The sequence below is a fragment of the Xenopus laevis genome, chromosome 1S (assembly GCF_017654675.1).
Source record: "Xenopus laevis strain J_2021 chromosome 1S, Xenopus_laevis_v10.1, whole genome shotgun sequence".
Classification (NCBI taxonomy): Eukaryota; Metazoa; Chordata; class Amphibia; order Anura; family Pipidae; genus Xenopus; species Xenopus laevis.
Window position 1 is genome coordinate 13,945,449 of NC_054372.1, and position 18,089 is coordinate 13,963,537.

General features: G+C 41.4%; 1 protein-coding gene across 4 annotated transcripts in view; it reads left to right on the forward strand.

Annotated features, from left to right (window-relative positions):
* rgs12.S (regulator of G-protein signaling 12 S homeolog) overlaps window positions 1-18,089 on the forward strand; it is a 100,670-nt gene that overhangs the window by 71,488 nt on the left and 11,093 nt on the right. For all 4 annotated transcript variants that reach the window (XM_018239492.2, XM_018239508.2, XM_018239500.2 and 1 more), the window contains 4 exon segments: window positions 8,626-8,795; window positions 13,149-13,241; window positions 15,158-15,301; window positions 15,494-15,673. In XM_018239492.2, coding sequence (XP_018094981.1) covers window positions 8,626-8,795; window positions 13,149-13,241; window positions 15,158-15,301; window positions 15,494-15,673 — 587 coding nt within the window.

Here is an 18,089-nt window from a genome sequence, read left to right on the forward strand (position 1 = left end):
TACACTTCCCATCACTGAATTCTGTTCCTACTTCTAGTTTGGATCCTTTATCCGTACAGTGGCTCACCTTTATTTATCCATGCCAGAAATAACTTTTCCGGGCTGTTTGTAAGGAGCCGAGGAGGGAACAGCCTTATGTATCAGGAAATATTCTGAGTTATAAAATATTTATTCGTGTTGTAGCAAGTTGTCGTTTTCCTGCAGCAATGTAATGTTATGCCTGGGTCATTTTCCAAGGAACAGTTTGTTTTAGTACAAGTTCTGATGCTTTCATTCTTTTAATTTCATCAATTCATAATGTGGCTATTATTTAGGAATGTAACGCACACAATTGTGCTTGCTAGATGTAACCAGCCCCGTCTGATAGAGGAATCCTTGCTCTTTTATAAACCCAAGTATAGAGCTTGCACAAATACCAATTTAATGCCTCGCACGCAAAACAGTGGCAGTGATGTGAGTTTCTAGCCAAGCCTCTATAGGTATGGGATCCAATATCTGGAAACCCGTTATCCATCATGCTCTGAATTATGGGAAGGCCATCTCCCTGGGATCCCATTTTAATCAAATAATTAAAAGGATTTAAAATGATTTCCTTTTTCTCTGTGATAAGAAAACAGTACATTGTACTGGATCCTTACTAACTAGGGATGCACCGAATCCACTATTTTGGATTCAGCCGAACCCCTGAATCCTTCGCGAAAGATTCGGCAGAATACCGAACTGAATCCGAATCCTAAATTGCATATGCAAATTAGGGGTGGGAAGGGGCAAACATCTTTTACTCCCTTGTTTTGTGGCAAAAAGTCACGCGGTTTCCCTACCCGCTCCTAATTTGCATATGCAAATACAGGTTCGGCCGGGCAGAAGGATTCAGCAGAATCCGAATTATGCTGAAAAACTCAGAATCCTGGTTTTGGTGCATCCCTATAACTAACATATAATTAAACCTTATAGGAGGCAAAACTATCCTATCGGGTTTAATTAAAGTTTAATTTTGTTTAAGTAGACTTAAACTATGGAGATCCAAATTATAGAAAGATCCGTTATCCAGAAAACCTGAGCATTATGGATAACTGGTCCCATTCCTGTATAAGCATCTGTCATGAATCCTATCTAAAAGCAGTTGTGAGCTACGCTACAACTGTATGATAATGACATCACTAAACACCATTTATATGGATATATTTTACACATGTGTATGATAATGTAATTGCACAAAGCCATGTAGTCCAATTGTCATGAAATTAGTATGGGGGGTGGGGGTGGCCAGCTGAATTGGAACAGCTACATGGCCACTCCGTGAGTTTTCAGAACCAGCAGTGCAGAGAATATAAACAGCCTAAAAGACACCACATTCAAAACCAAGTACCTTTACAAATAATTTGAAAGCAATTGAATGTTCTTGGGTGGAGATCAGTGACATAACTGGATATTACTGGGCCCCACAGCTAATTATTTTTCAGGCCCCCAAAATGTTTAGAGGTTGAATTGTTTTAGCAATATTTATTGAAACTGTATATGAATCGGGGCCCCATGGGGCCCCAATACCTCCTGGGCCCCCTGCAGCCGCAGGGTCTGCTTCCTCTGTAGTTACACTCCTGGTGGAGATCCCCTATAAGTGCCATGGGTCCCAGGTTTTAAGTCACACCTACAGGGTAGCATTTGTGTTTTTTTTTTAATAGTACTAAGTCTGTGGGCATGTGCCTTTATATCAGGGACACTTAACCCATGAGATGGGACAGAAAAATGAGTCCCCATAGTAGTTGGGCATGGGAGGCATAAAGGGGTACTAGGAGGAAAAAAACCCCCACAGCTAAATAGGAGGGCTGCTTTTCTTATGTAGTAGGGTTGATGGGCCTCAGTCTACACCCATGACCTCATTTCTGAGAATCCTCTTCAAACTGCTTATTAATAATAATAGTATGGTTGATGTTTAGTAAATAATTAGTAAGTATACTTTGCAACTAATAGCCAAAAGGAAGAAAAAAGGGAGCAGTGCAGAGTCGTAGATTGGGTTTGTTCATTGCCACTACATTTGTTCTTCTCTTCTGCCTTGGCACTTGGTAAATAGACAGTTATGAAAATCACATGTCTAGAGACCCTTTTCTTATTTGTTAGGGGCTCTAAATGATTATCTGTGTGAGGCTTCTCTTTGTTTATGTTGAGCTAACATAATTATAGGGCTTCAGTGGATTCTCCCCAGCCATGCTGATTGCCCATTGACTGGCACAGTGCGGAAATCTGTGGGGGAGGCCCAATCGTGCTGACAGTTGTTCCCCCGGCTTTGTACGGCGTGTAAAGACATGATTACTGCCTGTCACTGGAGCACACTCCCCGGATTAGATCACAGTGCACTTTAAATGGCATCCAAGGCTGGCTGGATATAACACTGTTCGTTCTCCAAGGGAAATCGATGTGAAAGTCTCCAAAATAAATCCCAAAGGCAAAGAGTCATCAAATGTGTGATAAGTTTATTACTTTGTTAGGCCTAACTGACAGCCTTCTACTAGTGGTAAAACGCCTGTCACCACTTATGGTTGGGGCAACATCTCCTGAAGGCCAAGTAGGGTACAGTTTGCGGTCAATGCATATTTGTTGCTGCTAGATATTCCTGGAAAACCAGTCTGAAGGCCAGTTAGGGGGAAATTTGGACTGAACACTTATAGCTTGTCCTAGTTATTCTTAGAAATATAACCGCATAGCTGATACAATGTATTTGAACATGGAGCATCAGCAGACTTTAAATTCCATCATTTATTAAGTCTTCATTTAAAAATTAGAGCAGAACATACATTCCCAAGCACGCTTGACGCGTTTCGTGGGCTAAGCCACTTTCTCAAAAGCTATATCCGCATTAGCTGATACGTCCGTGTTTCATAGATCTCCAGCAACTTATTAATAGGCAAGGGGAGCCCTGACCAAATGTTTGGCCTCAGAATGATCCAGAAAATTCTAAAAAACACCACTGGTACAAAGAGGCATGAAAAGGGAACTCGGTGTGATTCAGCATTGTCATTAATAGCAGGTTATATATTATGTCCCATACCACAGTTCTAATGATGATAATTTAGAAATTTTAAAGGGGTTGTTCACCTTGTTCACATATTTTTCAGTTCAGATTGTTCTTTAAAGGGATACTGTCATGGGAAAAAACATTTTTTTCAAAATGAATCAGTTAATAGTGCTGCTCCAGCAGAATTCTGAACTGAAATCCATTTCTCAAAAGAGCAAACAGATTTTTTTATATTCAATTTTGAAATCTGACATGGGGCTAGACATTTTGTCAATTTCCCAGCTGACCCAAGTCATGTGACTTGTGCTCTGATAAACTTCAATCACTCTTTACTGCTGTACTGCAAGTTGGAGTGATATCACCCCCCTCCCTTTCCCCCCCAGCAGCCAAACAAAAGAACAATGGGAATGTAACCAGATAACCGCTCACTAACACAAGATAACAGCTGCCTGGTAGATCTAAGAACAACACTCATTAGTAAAAACCCATGTCCCACTGAGACACATTCAGTTACATTGAGAAGGAAAAATAGGAGCCTGCCAGAAAGCATTTCTCTCCTAAAGTGCAGGCACAAGTAACATGACCAGGGGCAGCTGGGAAATTGACAAAATGTCTAGCCCCATGTCAGATTTCAAAATTGAATATAAAAAAATCTGTTTGCTCTTTTGAGAAATGAATTTCAGTGCAGAATTCTGCTGGAGCAGCACTATTAACTGATGCTTATTGAAAAAAACATGTTTTCTGATGACAGGATCCCTTTAAGGAAAAAAGTCCTAAAGTAAAAACCTAAAAAGGTTATTGTCTCACTAGTAATACATTGGGTCCGGGTGTTTATGACCCAGACCTACAGCTCAAGGTAGAGGTATCCAACCAAAAGAAAAAACATTCACAGATCCCACAAACAGGCTTGTAAAAGAACTGAGAACTTTAGGCCACAAAGTAGATCAACACATGGCCTTATGCGTTTCGAGCCAATGGGCACTTAATCATAGGCTGTTCACCACCAAAAAAGACTTTTTTCATTTGCTCTTTTATTTTTTTTTTTAACATTTTTCCCAAATTTTAAATTTAAAGTTTAATGTTCCCATCTCTGGTGTCTTAAGCTGGCCATAGATGCAAAGATCCGATCGTACGAATCCTCATACGACCGGACTTTCCCATTTCCCGACCTGCCACTAACCATTCCGATCAAATAAAGTACAAACGAACAGATTAGCCGATGTTCTGCCCCTGACAGTAATCTTACGAAAGTTATGTCCGACAAAAGCTGGTGACAGTCTCCCTCTGAAAATCGTACGATCGGCAATACATACAGAGATATTATCGGCAGCCAACAGAAATCTTTTAACCTTTCTGATTGACCAATGACCGCCCGATCTCCGCTGGATGAAAAATGTCAGGACTCTCCACACACAGTCCGAAAATCCTTGATTCGTACGATCTGATCTTTGCGTCTATGGCCAGCTTTAGTCTGGCAGCTCAGTGATCCAGGAGCAATTGAACGAACACTTACAATTTGCTACATTTAGCTACATTTAGTTGACACAATTAAGGTGGCCATAGACGCAACAATAATATTGGATGAAACAAAGTTTTGTACGATATTCGGTGCGTGTATGGCGGGAGACGAGCTGATGACTTAAGATGGCCATACACGGGCCAATAAAAGCTGCCGACAGACCGAGTCGGCAGCTTATTGGCCCGTGTATGGGGGCCCCCCCCGATGGGCTTCCCTGATCCATATCTCGATCGGATGGGACTAAAAATCCCGTCGGATCACAGCCGCATCTGTTCGTTGATGCGGTCCCGCGATCCGACCGCCCGTTCCCATTCGTTAGGATCCGATCTTTGGGCACTAGGGCCCACGATCGGATCAGCCCGATCTTGCCCACCTCAAGGTGGGCATATCGGAGAGAGATCCGCTTGTTTGGCGACATCGCCAAACGAGCGGATCTCTCCGTGTATGGCCACCTTTAGATATCCGCTCATTAATGCGAAGGCACCTGAACATCAGCGACTGTTAGCGCTGAATCATCAGATACAGGGAGAATTCTATTGTTTCTATATGTATATAGGACAATTCAGCTCTAACAGTTAGTATTGAAAACGAACGATCTTTCCTGCAAATATCGTAATGTAATGTCTATGACCACCTTTAGTATATACAGTTGATACATTTCTCAGCAGCATCTCTGGAGTATTAGCAACTATTGTATCAATTCTAACAGCTGCCTGTAATGAAACCCAGGGATTCTGCTCAGCAGGGACAAAGATAACAAATATATCCACTAAATGTACCAATTTAGAACAGTTATGGGCAGAGACACGCGGTCCCATTCGGGGAGATTATTCGCCCGGTGACTTGGCATTGGTTGGCCACAAAGTTCTATGTTCTGTAGCATTGGTTGTCCTCCTTTGAAGAAACAGCCCCTCTTAGCTATTGACAAGGTATAGAAAAACATTCATGTATCTTTCAATCAGCCATAGTTTCAAGATGATTTAGTACATACCATAAGTCTCACCCTAATTGGCCTTCAAGTTGGGCTTTAAGGAGTATCTAACATAGCAAAAATGGTATTGTCCATAAAACTCTCCAAAACGGACTTCAGACTATGCTCCCAATGCTACTGCTCCAAGCAGGGGGGTGGTGCAGCCCTGAGTTTAGGTACAAGGTGCATGTTTGGTATGTGTTTGTAGAAACACCTACACCGTGTTGGCCCTTCATCAGTCTATTTATTGGGTTTGTCTGTAGTAGCACCCCTATTTGTTGGATTCACTTTTATATATGTGCATGTGTATTTTTTGGCAGATGGGGAGCCCTTGGACTTGTGAACTCCTCTGTGTTTCTACTGCCAAGCGTGGCCTCCCATTAGTGACATAAAGATGGGAAATTCCTTCAGCTCATTCACCCACAACTACTTATTGTTGCCCAAAATCTTTCCATACAACTGCCCACTACATTGTCTCCAATTACACCATGGATGGAAAGAGAAGACTTTACATTATTTAACACCTATCAACAGCAACTTTTATACACGACTGCTTGTATAAGAAACATTTTACAGTAACCAACAATCCCAACATCAAGAGCATTTACCCTGAGCCAAAATGTAATGCCTGTTAATCCTACTGGATGATAGACTGGATTCTAGTAGAGCATGGCCACATATGTAGATGGCCAAATTGCACTCCAAGATTTAGGCCTCATCCCTTCAGTTATATGACATGGAGGCAGTGCTGGACATTTGGCACACACCAGATCTAGAGTGCAGTCAGCCTAGTTTGGCATGGGCCTCTTCTATCATGAGGTTTCTCAATGCGCGTCCCTTAGGAACAGGCCACAGCTAGCACAGCTTGCATATAAAGTCGTATTATCGTATTTAAGTGAATATGGCTCAGAGCGTAACCCTGTTCTCCTAATCCTGGGTGGAGATTTATTTGCTGTGACAGCAAATTATATAGCAAGATATGTGCATGTGTCTTCCTGACTCCATGTATCCTGCATGTCGGAGCCTATAGGGTGGTAACGCTGCTTGCACAACTCCTCTTTAAATGACTCATAGCCACACATTCGCCTTGTGCTGTTAAAGTCATTGTTTGGCTTCTTTTGTGCTGATGGATGACCTTTATTTCTAAAGATTTGCTGCTGCTTGTTATCTTGGCATTGGTACATCAGGACATGAGATTGGACACCTCATCTAAATCCTATTAGTTTAAAGGAGAAGGAAAGTCGTTTAACACTTGAGGGTGCCAAATGTTTCCCGAAACCCCGGGCTGGTGCTCCTATCAGCAGAAAACTGCACCGGCCTGGGGTTCCTGCACCACGGAGGGATCCTTTTCCGGCTTGTGACATTTTTTTCCCCCATGACAGTATCCCTTTAAGGCTTAATCACAACCTCTTATTAAGGTACTGCTAGTGACCTACCATATAAGCACTGCTATTTATGCTCCTTGTGTCGTGACCTACAGTATAGACAAGCAGCTGAACCATGTTTCATTTTGGCACCCTTCGTCAACGACCCACAGATTAAGTTCTAAAATACTTTTTATTCGTGTGTTTATATAAGCGTATCTATATATAATATTTTTATTTTCTGCAGTTGTCAGAGGCATTATTGTGTGTGTGTATTTATGTGCTGTGTATGGAGTATTATAAGCCGTACTCTCAGGTGTCACCACCATGACAGATGTGTAGCACTGCCTATAAATGGAATCTATTTTCCAGTGATTTCTTTCTTGCTGACAACCCTTATCTCTTATGATTCCCAGGAAACAACTATAAACCTTTTCCTACTAATTTTACAGTGAGAATGTTCTTCATGCTCATCTCGGAGGCTTCACCCTGGTGGCCTCTCTCGTACTTCCTTCCCTTGCTTCATGTTCTGTCATGTTGAAGAACTTGTTTGCAGCTTTTCCCAGTGTCCCAAGGAGCTCTGTTATTTTTCAGATTATCTTCGCACATTTGGCAGCTAGTTCTTCCTCTAGGCTAAAGAACATCCAAATATACAACTGTAAACCTTTTTAGTTCCACTCCTTGTCTGCACTGTGTCTCTAGCTGTCTTTCAGAATATCTCTTCCTCTGTTTTTTTTATCTTTATTCCATTGTCTAATGGAATCTTATGCAGGACCTCACTATTAATAGAACCCCGTTCCCTCCAACACCAGAGATTGTTGGATAGGGGTTGTCCACGAACGCTCTTTCCTTTCTTTCTCCCGGTTTCGTTTTTCAAAAGTTTCACCTTGTATCTCCTCATATTCCTACTTTTTAGAAGGTGCTTCTTACTGACTCTAATAGCTGCTATTACTAAAGTGTTTCTTGCCCTCCTTGGAGGTGCAGCCTTTGGTCAGGACCCCTTTCCCAGATAAATATTGGTGTCAGTCATTCACAGTTCCAAGAATATTTATGATAGCAGCTTGAAGGTCTAATGTGTATCTAACTGGCATCCCTTAAATCTTACTTTCAGGTTGAACCCCCATTCTACTGGTCAGAACCTCCTTGGCAGAGGACAAGTTTGGTTTGGGAACCACTGCATTAATGCACGGCCATTTTATTATCCATCAGGACCATTTCCCAGCATTACAGCCTATCTAGTCCAGTTCCTAAAATCTAATGCACGGCATTCCTCCTTAACCGTAATCTTATATAAAGTATAAATTTGAAATTTTCAAGTTTTAGATCTTGTTTTTTTTTTCTGCATATAAACATGCTCAGTATAATGTCCCTTTTACATTGTGGATGAATTTTCTGTGAAACCCAAGTTCTCATTAGATTGCCAGCAAGTCTGCTCAGTCCAAGATCCTCCAGCTCCAACCCTGAATTGTTTGGCAAGCAATTTCTGTTCCATGGTTCTCACTCCCTACATGCAACTATTGTCTTGCTGGGAGTGATTGGTATTTATTATTTTTTATAAACATTTATGGAGATATTTACATAAGTCCCTGGCCAAGTGGTGGAAGCAGTGGGTTGCAACTACATTTGGCCTCCCTGCTGTACCTCGCAAGCCTTACCTTTGTATTAGCTGAGAGAGCCCTGCCTGTCTTTGTACTGTGAAGTTCTGCAGGAGCCTTCCATATTATACAAACTTACATGAATCTTGCTTTTTTTTCTGCAGAGCTGAATAGCACTGATCTGAAGGGATGCATCAGCGATAACAGCCTGAGCAGCAATGCGAGCCTTCCCAGTGTGCAAAGCTGCAGGAGGCTGGGGGAGCGCAGGGTGGCAAGCTGGGCCGTGTCATTCGAGCGTTTACTGCAGGATCCTGTTGGTGTCCGATACTTCACAGTAAGTGACTTTCTCGAAGGATTGATGGGTTTAATACAGGAATGCAGGGACATTTCTAGGCTTAATAAAGAGCTGGGGGAATAATCAGGGCTATGCAGGCAGGTGGGGGTCTGCAATGGGAAATTAACCTTTTCTTTGCTGCAGAAGCCTTTAAAGGAGACATATAGGATAAATGAAAAAACCCTAATTTTGTAGGCAGTTGAGTAATATATGATGCTGCTTTTACAAGGTGCTAAAAATTATCTTTAAAAATAGCCCCTTTATTGGAGCTCCCTGTAGATGTTCATTGGTCCCTGTTTCAAATGAGGGTGGACGTGTCCTAACGGTCCCTGCCGGAAGCACAGTAGGAAGAGGGACAGCCAATCACAGCCCTGCAGTCACACAAGCAGAGACAGGCTTCAGTTCCCTATCAGGTCCTGCTAGCTGCTGATTGGTTCCTGTCCTACAGTGCAGTGAGCTGAGAGCCGTCGGCTCCCCTGCACAGCCTGGGAATTCAGGGAACCAGAAGTGGAAGCGAAGGGAGTTTTTGCAGAAATATTCAATAAATCTGCATGAAACACTGCTTTTTTTAAGCACAATTGAGTATAATGTACTGGTACATTCTTAGTTTTTACACCAAATGTCTCCTTTAAAAATACATACATTATAATGAAAACTGTACAACACGGGGACAACACTAAGGCGTTACTAGCCCTTTCACATCCTCTGTATCTTGGTGTAGAACTCATCCAAAATGCAAAAAAAAACAGTTCTTATTTTTTTGCCAACTATTTCACAGTTGTTTTTTGGGAGTGATAAAGGTCATGTTTCCCCTTCACAGAGCATTAGAAGCAGTGCTGCGTCCAATAAGCTGCAATGGAAAATAAACAGAGACTGTTCTCTCTTTGTCTATCCCAAGGATATTCTGTTGCCCAAGGACAACTGCACCAAATGTTGCCATGGGATGCTGGGGACTGTAAATTTAGTAACAACCAGTGGGCCCCAGTTTGGATATCCTGGCGCTACCATGAACATTTGTTTTCCACTGCAATGAATGTCAGTTGTGTTTCTGCAGAGCGCAAGGATAATAGAGTTTTTTTTCCAGTGCTGGGTTACTGATGCGCTCATCAAGGTCCCTGCTATCTGGGGAACTTCATGTTCTTTACACCACAGACCAATCTGACCTCTTTCTTTGCTCCTTAGGCTCACCGTAATTAAAAATTCTCAAAAATCCTAGATCATTTATCACCCAGTGTGCAAACCTTAAATGGATACTGTCATGGGAAACAATGTTTTTTTTTCAAAATACATCAGTTAATAGTGCTGCTCCAGCAGAATCCTGCGCTGAAATCCGTTTTTCAAAAGAGCAAACATATGTTTTTATATTTCATTTTGAAATCTGACATGGGGCTAGACATAGTCAGTTTCCCAGCTGCCCCAGTCATGTGACTTGTGCTCTGATAAACTTCAGTCACTCTTTACTGCTGTACTGCACGTTGGAGGGATATCGTCCCCCTTAGTGATGTGCGGGTCTGGTTTTTCCCGATCCGTTCCCGCCCGAGCCTGACTTCCGGCTTCCCTTTATAGACCCACCCCACTGATGACCTCACAAAAGGGATGTGGCGAGCAGGTGCGCAGCTTTAAAGACGGAAGCTGGAAGCCGGCAGTTGCAGGTGGCGAGGAGAGCAAGTGGAAGAGCTCGACCCGGACCCATCCTCCTCCCGCAAAGGGGGTGCGAGGTCGGCCTGAACCCCTGACCGACCCGCAGCAGCTCCCATACACAAGATAACAGCTTCCTGGTAGATCTAAGAACAACACTCAATAGTAAAATCCAGGTCCCACTGAGACACATTCAGTTACATTGAGTAGGAGAAACAACAGCCTGCCAGAAAGCAGTTCCATCCTAAAGTGCTGGCTCTTTCTGAAATCACATGACCAGGCAAAATGACCTGAGATGCACCGACACACCAATATTACAACTAAAAAAATACACTTGCTGGTTCAGGAATGAAACTTTATATTGTAGAGTGAATTATTTGCAGTGTAAATAGTGTCATTTAGAAATAAAAACGACATCATAAAAATCATGATAGAATTCCTTTGAAGAGGAAACGCAGGAAATCCTGCGGCAATTCATAGAAAGAACAACACAGAGTGCAAAGTGCCAAAGTGGCCTTTATTTGCAGTGTGCTCAGTGCTTTCTGTTATGTAAATGGCCGCTATGATCTTCACTAATGGCTCTGTAATGTCAGGCCACCCGGAGGACCCAACCAAATTCAGCCTTGTTAGAGAGCTTGGAGGTGATTCCATGTTGCAATGACAGTTGTCACATTCAGTTTAGAGCATTGCTGCCAAATGTCTCGGCCATGGGTTTTCTTTGTTGCGCTCCCAGTGAATTTATGGGATGCCAATAAACAGGCCATGTGTTTAGGACAGACACAAACGACTGCTTTCCTAGAGTAATGACATAAAAATGGGCGCACAGTTTGTCACCTCTCTCCATCATTAGTCCCTTTTCATTCACAGCTGTTATCACCTTTTGGAGCCACATCAGTGTGTGTGTGTGTGTGTGTGTGTCTGTGTGTGCGTGCACACTGTGGGAACCACTTCTTTTAGGCTACACAAAGAATGAATATGCACGTGTGTGTGTGTGTGTGTATGTATGTATGTATGTATGTATGTATGTATATATATATAATATATATATATATATATATATATATATATATATATATATATATATATATATATATATATATATATATATATATATATATATATATATATATATAAAAGACAAGTATTTAGCAGCACTCACTGTATCTTCAGCTTAACAAGTGTGGTTGGTGCAGCGCCTTTAGGGAGACTTCCGTAGGCTTCCCATACAAATACAGAGTAGACAAGAAAAAGGCAGCACTCGTTGTATCAAAAAGTGAAAAAAGTGTATTTAAGTTAAAAGTTCATTACATGACGTGTTAGTGGCAGCACATCTCTCTGCCTGCGACGTTTCGGGCCTGCAGCGTGCCCTTTCTCAAGCATAGCAGGGTGTTATGCTTGAGAAAGGGCACGCTGCAGGCCCGAAACGTCGCAGGCAGAGAGATGTGCTGCCACTAACACGTCATGTAATGAACTTTTAACTTAAATACACTTTTTTCACTTTTTGATACGAGTGCTGCCTTTTTCTTGTCTAATATATATATTTATATATATATATATATATTTAAAATGGCAATTTTCTATTTATGATTACCCAATGGCACATACTACTAAAAAAGTATATTATTATGAAAATGGTTTATTTACACGAAGCAGGGTTTTACATATGAGCTGTTTTATGCAATATCTTTTTATAGGGACCTACATTGTAGGTATAGTATTGCGCTTTTACTTCCCTTGAGCCACTGTTTTGTGATAGTCTGTCTGCTCCCCTGAGAGATCACCTGACCGAACTCTGTCTGTTGATTGGCTCATCAAACCTAGCATGTATGTGTGACCTTGGGGGGTGTGTGTGTGTGTGTGTGTGAACACAGCTAATCGTATGCCTGGTTAAAAATGGCCGTTTTCTCTTTAGGATTGTCCAATGGCATACACACTGCTACAAAAGTCTTCATTAATAAATAAAGGCTGTGGGCTTGATGGTCAGATAACACCTGTGTTAGTGTATATGGCAGCACTGAATAGTGTGGTATGACTATAACTAATAGAACCTTTTCCTCTTAGTTTGTTCGGGCTGCTGAATATAGAAGATGACTTAAGGTCTTCAAAGGAGAAGGAAAGCTACCAAGGCAGTTTATTGTCAATAGATTAGCCACAATAGTGCAAGCTAGAATGCAATTTTTATTCTTTAGAATGCTTTACCATACCTGAGTAACCAACTCTAGACACTGTCTGTGTTTGGTTAGGATAGCAGCTGCCATATTAGCTTGGTGTGACATCACTTCCTGCCTGATTCTCTCCCTGCTCACTTATAACTCTTGGCTCAGATTACAGCAGAGAGGGGAGGAAGAGAGAGGAGCAAACTGAGCATGCTCAAGCCTAGCCCTGGAGGTTTAAGCTGAAAACAGGAAGCCTGATACAGAAGCCCATGAGTACACAATAGAAGGAAAGAAATGTGGTGTTTATTTTGACAGAGGAGTCAGAGCAACATTACTTTGAGGGTTTACTGGTGTATTTATATAGACCTTTCTGATAAAGCTTACTTAGTTTAAGCCTTTCCTTCTCCTTTAATCAAATGGAATGTTCTACATGTATTTTTATGTTTGCATTGCTTCTTGCCTTTGTATTGATGAGGACAAGTCTGACCATTTTATGCTTTTGGGGAATTCTACCACTTTCAATCGACCTATTTATACATGACTTCTTCTTTCAATACAGGAGTTTTTGAAGAAAGAATTTAGTGAAGAAAATATATTGTTCTGGCAATCTTGTGAATATTTCAGCCGCATTCCCGTCCATGACAAGAATGAGGTAACGTTTTCAATTACTTGTTGGTGGGTGTTTCAACAGCTGAAGATTCGGCAACACTGAGTGTAAAGGTGGCCATACATGGAGAGATCCGCTCGTTTGGCGACAAACGAGCGGATCTCCCTCCGATATGCCCACCTTGATCCCAACGATGCCTAACGGGCGGTTGGATCGTGGGACCGCATCAACGAATAGATGCGGCCGCGATCCGACGGGATTTTTTGTCCCATCCGATCGAGATCTGGCCGACTTTCGGCCAGATCTCGATTGGTGAAGCCCGTCGTGGGGGCCACATACACGGGCCAATAAGCTGCCGACACGGTCTGTCGGCAGCTTTTATCGGCCCGTGTATGGCCACCTTTACTGTCGTGCTCAAATCATCCTGCCCTACTGTTTCTATATACCCCTGCTGTCTTCATCTTTGCCCTGGTGTCTCCATCTTGTCCATCTATACCGGCTATCCACTATTCTTTCTACCTACCACTGGTGCATTATGGGCAGTCACCTGAGCACTTCATCTTGACCTTGCTTTAGGACTTGTGTGAACTGTTGTGTAATTAGTCTTGTATATAGGATCCATTATCCAGAATCACATTATCCAGAAAGTTCAGAATTACGGAAAGGCTGTCTCCCATACGTTAAAATGTTTTCCAAATAATCCTAATTTTTAAAAAATTTTTTCCCCTTTTCACTGTAGTAATAAAACAGTACTTTGTATATGATCCAAACAAAGATATAATTAATCCTTATTGGAAGCAAAAACAGCCTATTGGGTTTATTTAATATTTACATGATTTTCTTGTAGACTTAAGGTATGAAGATCCAAATTATGGCAATATCAGTTATTCAGAAACCCCCAGGTCCCGAGCATTCTGGATAACAGGTCCCATACTTGTAATAACAGTAGCTTGTACTTGATCCCAACTAAGATATAATTAATCCTTATTGGAAGCAAAAACAGCCTATTGGGTTTATTTAATATTTACATGATTTTCTTGTAGACTTAAGGTATGAAGATCCAAATTATGGAAAGATCCGTTATTTGGAAAGCCCCGGGTCACGAGCATTCTACAGGTCCCATACCTGTACACCAACCATGAGTTTAGCAATTTTATGGCACATTACAGGGTTTATTTATTAAAATCCTAATCCAAAAAAACTTGAAAAATTTTAGCCAATGTAACCATAAAATCGGAATTTTTAGTGGAACAAAAAAAACCTCTAATTTTTCAAACTTACCCTGACAATGGAAAAAGTCGGAATCCGAAAATCCGGCATCTCAGACCTGCCGAGGTTGCATATGTCAGTGGGAGAAGTCCCTATCCTATTTGGATGTTTCTGTGGTCTGTGCTGGAACTAGCCAGATAATCCAACTATTTTGTGCTTTTTGGGCAAAAATTCTGACTTTTTGGGAAAAAAGTCAGAAAAATCAATATCATATGATTTCGATTTTCACTTGAGTTTGAGTTTTTCCCTGATCCGATGAAATAGTGCTTTTTCAATAATAAATAAGGTCAAATTGTGGATTCTAGTTAGCTCTAACTTTTTTAAATAAAATTATCAGAGAAATTGTCATTTTTATAAATAACCCCCTACAACTATGGGAGTCTGTTACCAGAAATGTCTGGGACCTGATGTTCTCCTATAATGAAGATTTTCTGTAACCTAGATTTTTCTGTAATGTGGATCACAATACCTTAAGGTCGCTAAAATAATATAGAAAACACAATAGGATTGTTCTACCGCCAATATGGATTCATTCAACTTATTTATCATCCACTGCAAGGAAACTATTCTAAAACAAATGCTTTTTTGATGATGTTTAAATAGGAGACTGTAGCAAATATTAAAGCCATATTTTGGGGCTTTCTGGATAACCCGATTTCCAGATAATAGATATTTACTTATTTCTCTCACAGCTCTCCTACAGAGCCCGGGAAATCTTCAACAAGTTCCTGAGCAACAAGGCAACAACTCCAGTAAACATTGATAGTCAAGCGCACTTGGCCGACGATGTGCTCAATGCTCCTCACCCGGATATGTTTAAAGAGCAGCAACTCCAGGTACTGCCGTTTTCTTGCTTCCCATTCATCATTGCAGACAAAATGGACGGCACATGACTACTGTCCGAACCCCAGCACTTTACTTTCTGACTCTGTTTGGGGCACCTACTTTGCCAAGAGTCACCTCTTCTCTAGCTCTCTTGTGGAACCTTGTATTTTATAATAATACTATTCATTATTTCTATGCTCTAGATATTTAATCTGATGAAGTTTGACAGCTACACAAGGTTTCTGAAATCTCGCCTGTACCAGGAATGTATGCTGGCAGAAGTTGAGGGTCGGTCACTCCCTGATCCTCAGGAGATTCCCAGCAGCCCCACATCAAAGAACAGCATCAGCTCGGAGCGATCCAACATCTCAACCCCGAAAAAGGTACTCGACTTTCAACCTGCCGGCACTGCATCTTTATCTTTATTGCTACACTGTATGACTTTATTAATATAAGGAGCAGGAGATGGTTGTAGAGCTGTGATTTTGAGGCCCATTTGGACAGCATAAACCAGTTCTGTCCAAAACGGTAGTGGTCCCAGTAAGGACCCAATTAAGTAACAATTTTAATATATCTTGGGAGAAAAGGTCAACTTATCAATGTTTTGTGGCCCTAAATTGAATTTGCTGTGGTGCCCAGTAATATCTACTTACGCCACTGATCATTGCTTTTTAATTCTGCATTGGATGTCGTTCTGGTAATAACATGCCCTGTTTCTCTTTATTGGGGGCAGTTAACCTAATAGTTAATAGTTGGGTTGTCCTACTGGTGGTCCTTGGGCTGATGGCACAATTGGATAAATGCTGTTTCTGATGGCATCCCTGCCTACTAAGGAGAATTCCACTTCGGGGCCTTTTCAGCTGTTTTATACTCTCATTGGCACTGCACTACTCTGCTGGGACTCTGCTGAATAATAACACAATGGGAGGGAAATGGATAACGCAGGGTGGGGACAGCCAAGTTTAAGATGTTTGCAGTTTAAAGGGGACCTGTCATCCTAAGAAATAATTCCAAATTATTTTCTATCATGTTAGTTGAGCAAAATAAAGTTTACTCGCACTATATTGGACCAGTGTTGTTAGTGGAGTACCGCAGGGCTCTGTACTAGGTCCTTTGCTTTTCAACTTGTTTATTAATGACCTGGAGGTGGGTATTGAAAGTACTGTTTCTATTTGTGCAGATGATACTAAATTGTGCAGAACTATAGGTTCCATGCAGGATGCTGCCACTCTGCAGAGTGATTTGTCTAAACTGGAAAACTGGGCAGCAAACTGGAAAATGAGGTTCAATGTTGATAAATGCAGGTTATGCACTTTGGCAAAAATAATATAAATGCAAGTTATACACTAAATGGCAGTGTGTTGGGAGTTTCCTTAAATGAGAAGGATCTAGGGGTCTTTGTAGATAACACGTTGTCTAATTCTGGGCAGTGTCATTCTGTGGCTACTAAAGCAAATAAAGTTCTGTCTTGTATAAAAAAAGGGCATTAACTCAAGGGATGAAAACATAATTCTGCCTCTTTATAGGTCCCTGGTGAGGCCTCATCTGGAGTATGCAGTGCAGTTTTGGACTCCAGTCCTTAAGAGGGATATAAATGAGCTGGAGAGAGTGCAGAGACTAAGTGCAACTAAACTGGTTAGAGGGAGGGAAAACTTGAATTATGAGGGTAGACTGTCAAGTTTGGGGTTGTTTTCTCTGGAAAAAAGGCGCTTGTGAGGGGACATGATTAGACTTTACAAGTACATTAGAGGACATTATAGACAAATAGCAGGGGACCTTTTTACCCATAAAGTGGATCACCGTACCAGAGGCCTCCCCTTTAGACTAGAAGAAAAGAACTTTCATTTGAAGCAACGTAGGGGGTTCTTCACAGTCAGGACAGTGAGGTTGGGGAATGCACTGCCGGGTGATGTTGTGATGCTGATTCAGTTAATGACTATAAGAGGGACTTGGATGATTTCTTGGACAGACATAATATCAAAGGCTATTGTGATACTAAACTCTATAGTTAGTATAGATATGGGTATATAGAATTTATGTGAAAGTAGGGAGGGGTGTGTGTATGGGGCTGGGTTTTCATTTGGAGGGGTTGAACTTGATGGACTTTGTCTTTTTTTCAACCCGATTTAACTATGTAACTATATTTATTATTTAAATTTCCTTCAGTCTTGGAATTCACAATCATAGTAAACAGGCAGGAGCCATTTTGTGACAAGGCAAGTTGTTTATCACCCCAAAATCTAGTGTATGTGCCAGAATTGGGGCGCTAATGCCCATGCATGGTACCCTACACAATTATAGAGTGTGAGGAGAGAGGGGGAATGTGGGGAGAGCAGTGACATCTAGGAAGTGCTGAATGGAAAGTGAAAGGAAGTGACTGCCCCGCCTCTATGCCTGAGGGGAAGGCAATATATGATTGACAGCTGAAACTTTTAAATGAGTTTATAAAAGGTATGGATGTTTTAAAGAAAAAAAGAATTTGGGTTTTATGTTTAATTTGCAAAGGACTTTCATTATACAGCTTTTTATATCTGGGTGACAGGTCCACTTTAATCCAGGCTTAAACCATAATGCTTTCACAGAAGCTAGGGAAATACACATATAGTCACCACTTAATTTTTCCAATAGGCAAATACAAGTGGGTTATTTGAGGTATAGTTGCTGTTATATACAGAGTTTGCACTGCAGAAAAGACATAATCTAATGCAGCATGTAAATATGACAATTCTTATATTGGCTTATCAACTGCTGCCATTCTCCAGCGCGCCCTCCCATACATGCAGAGCAAGATAAAATATC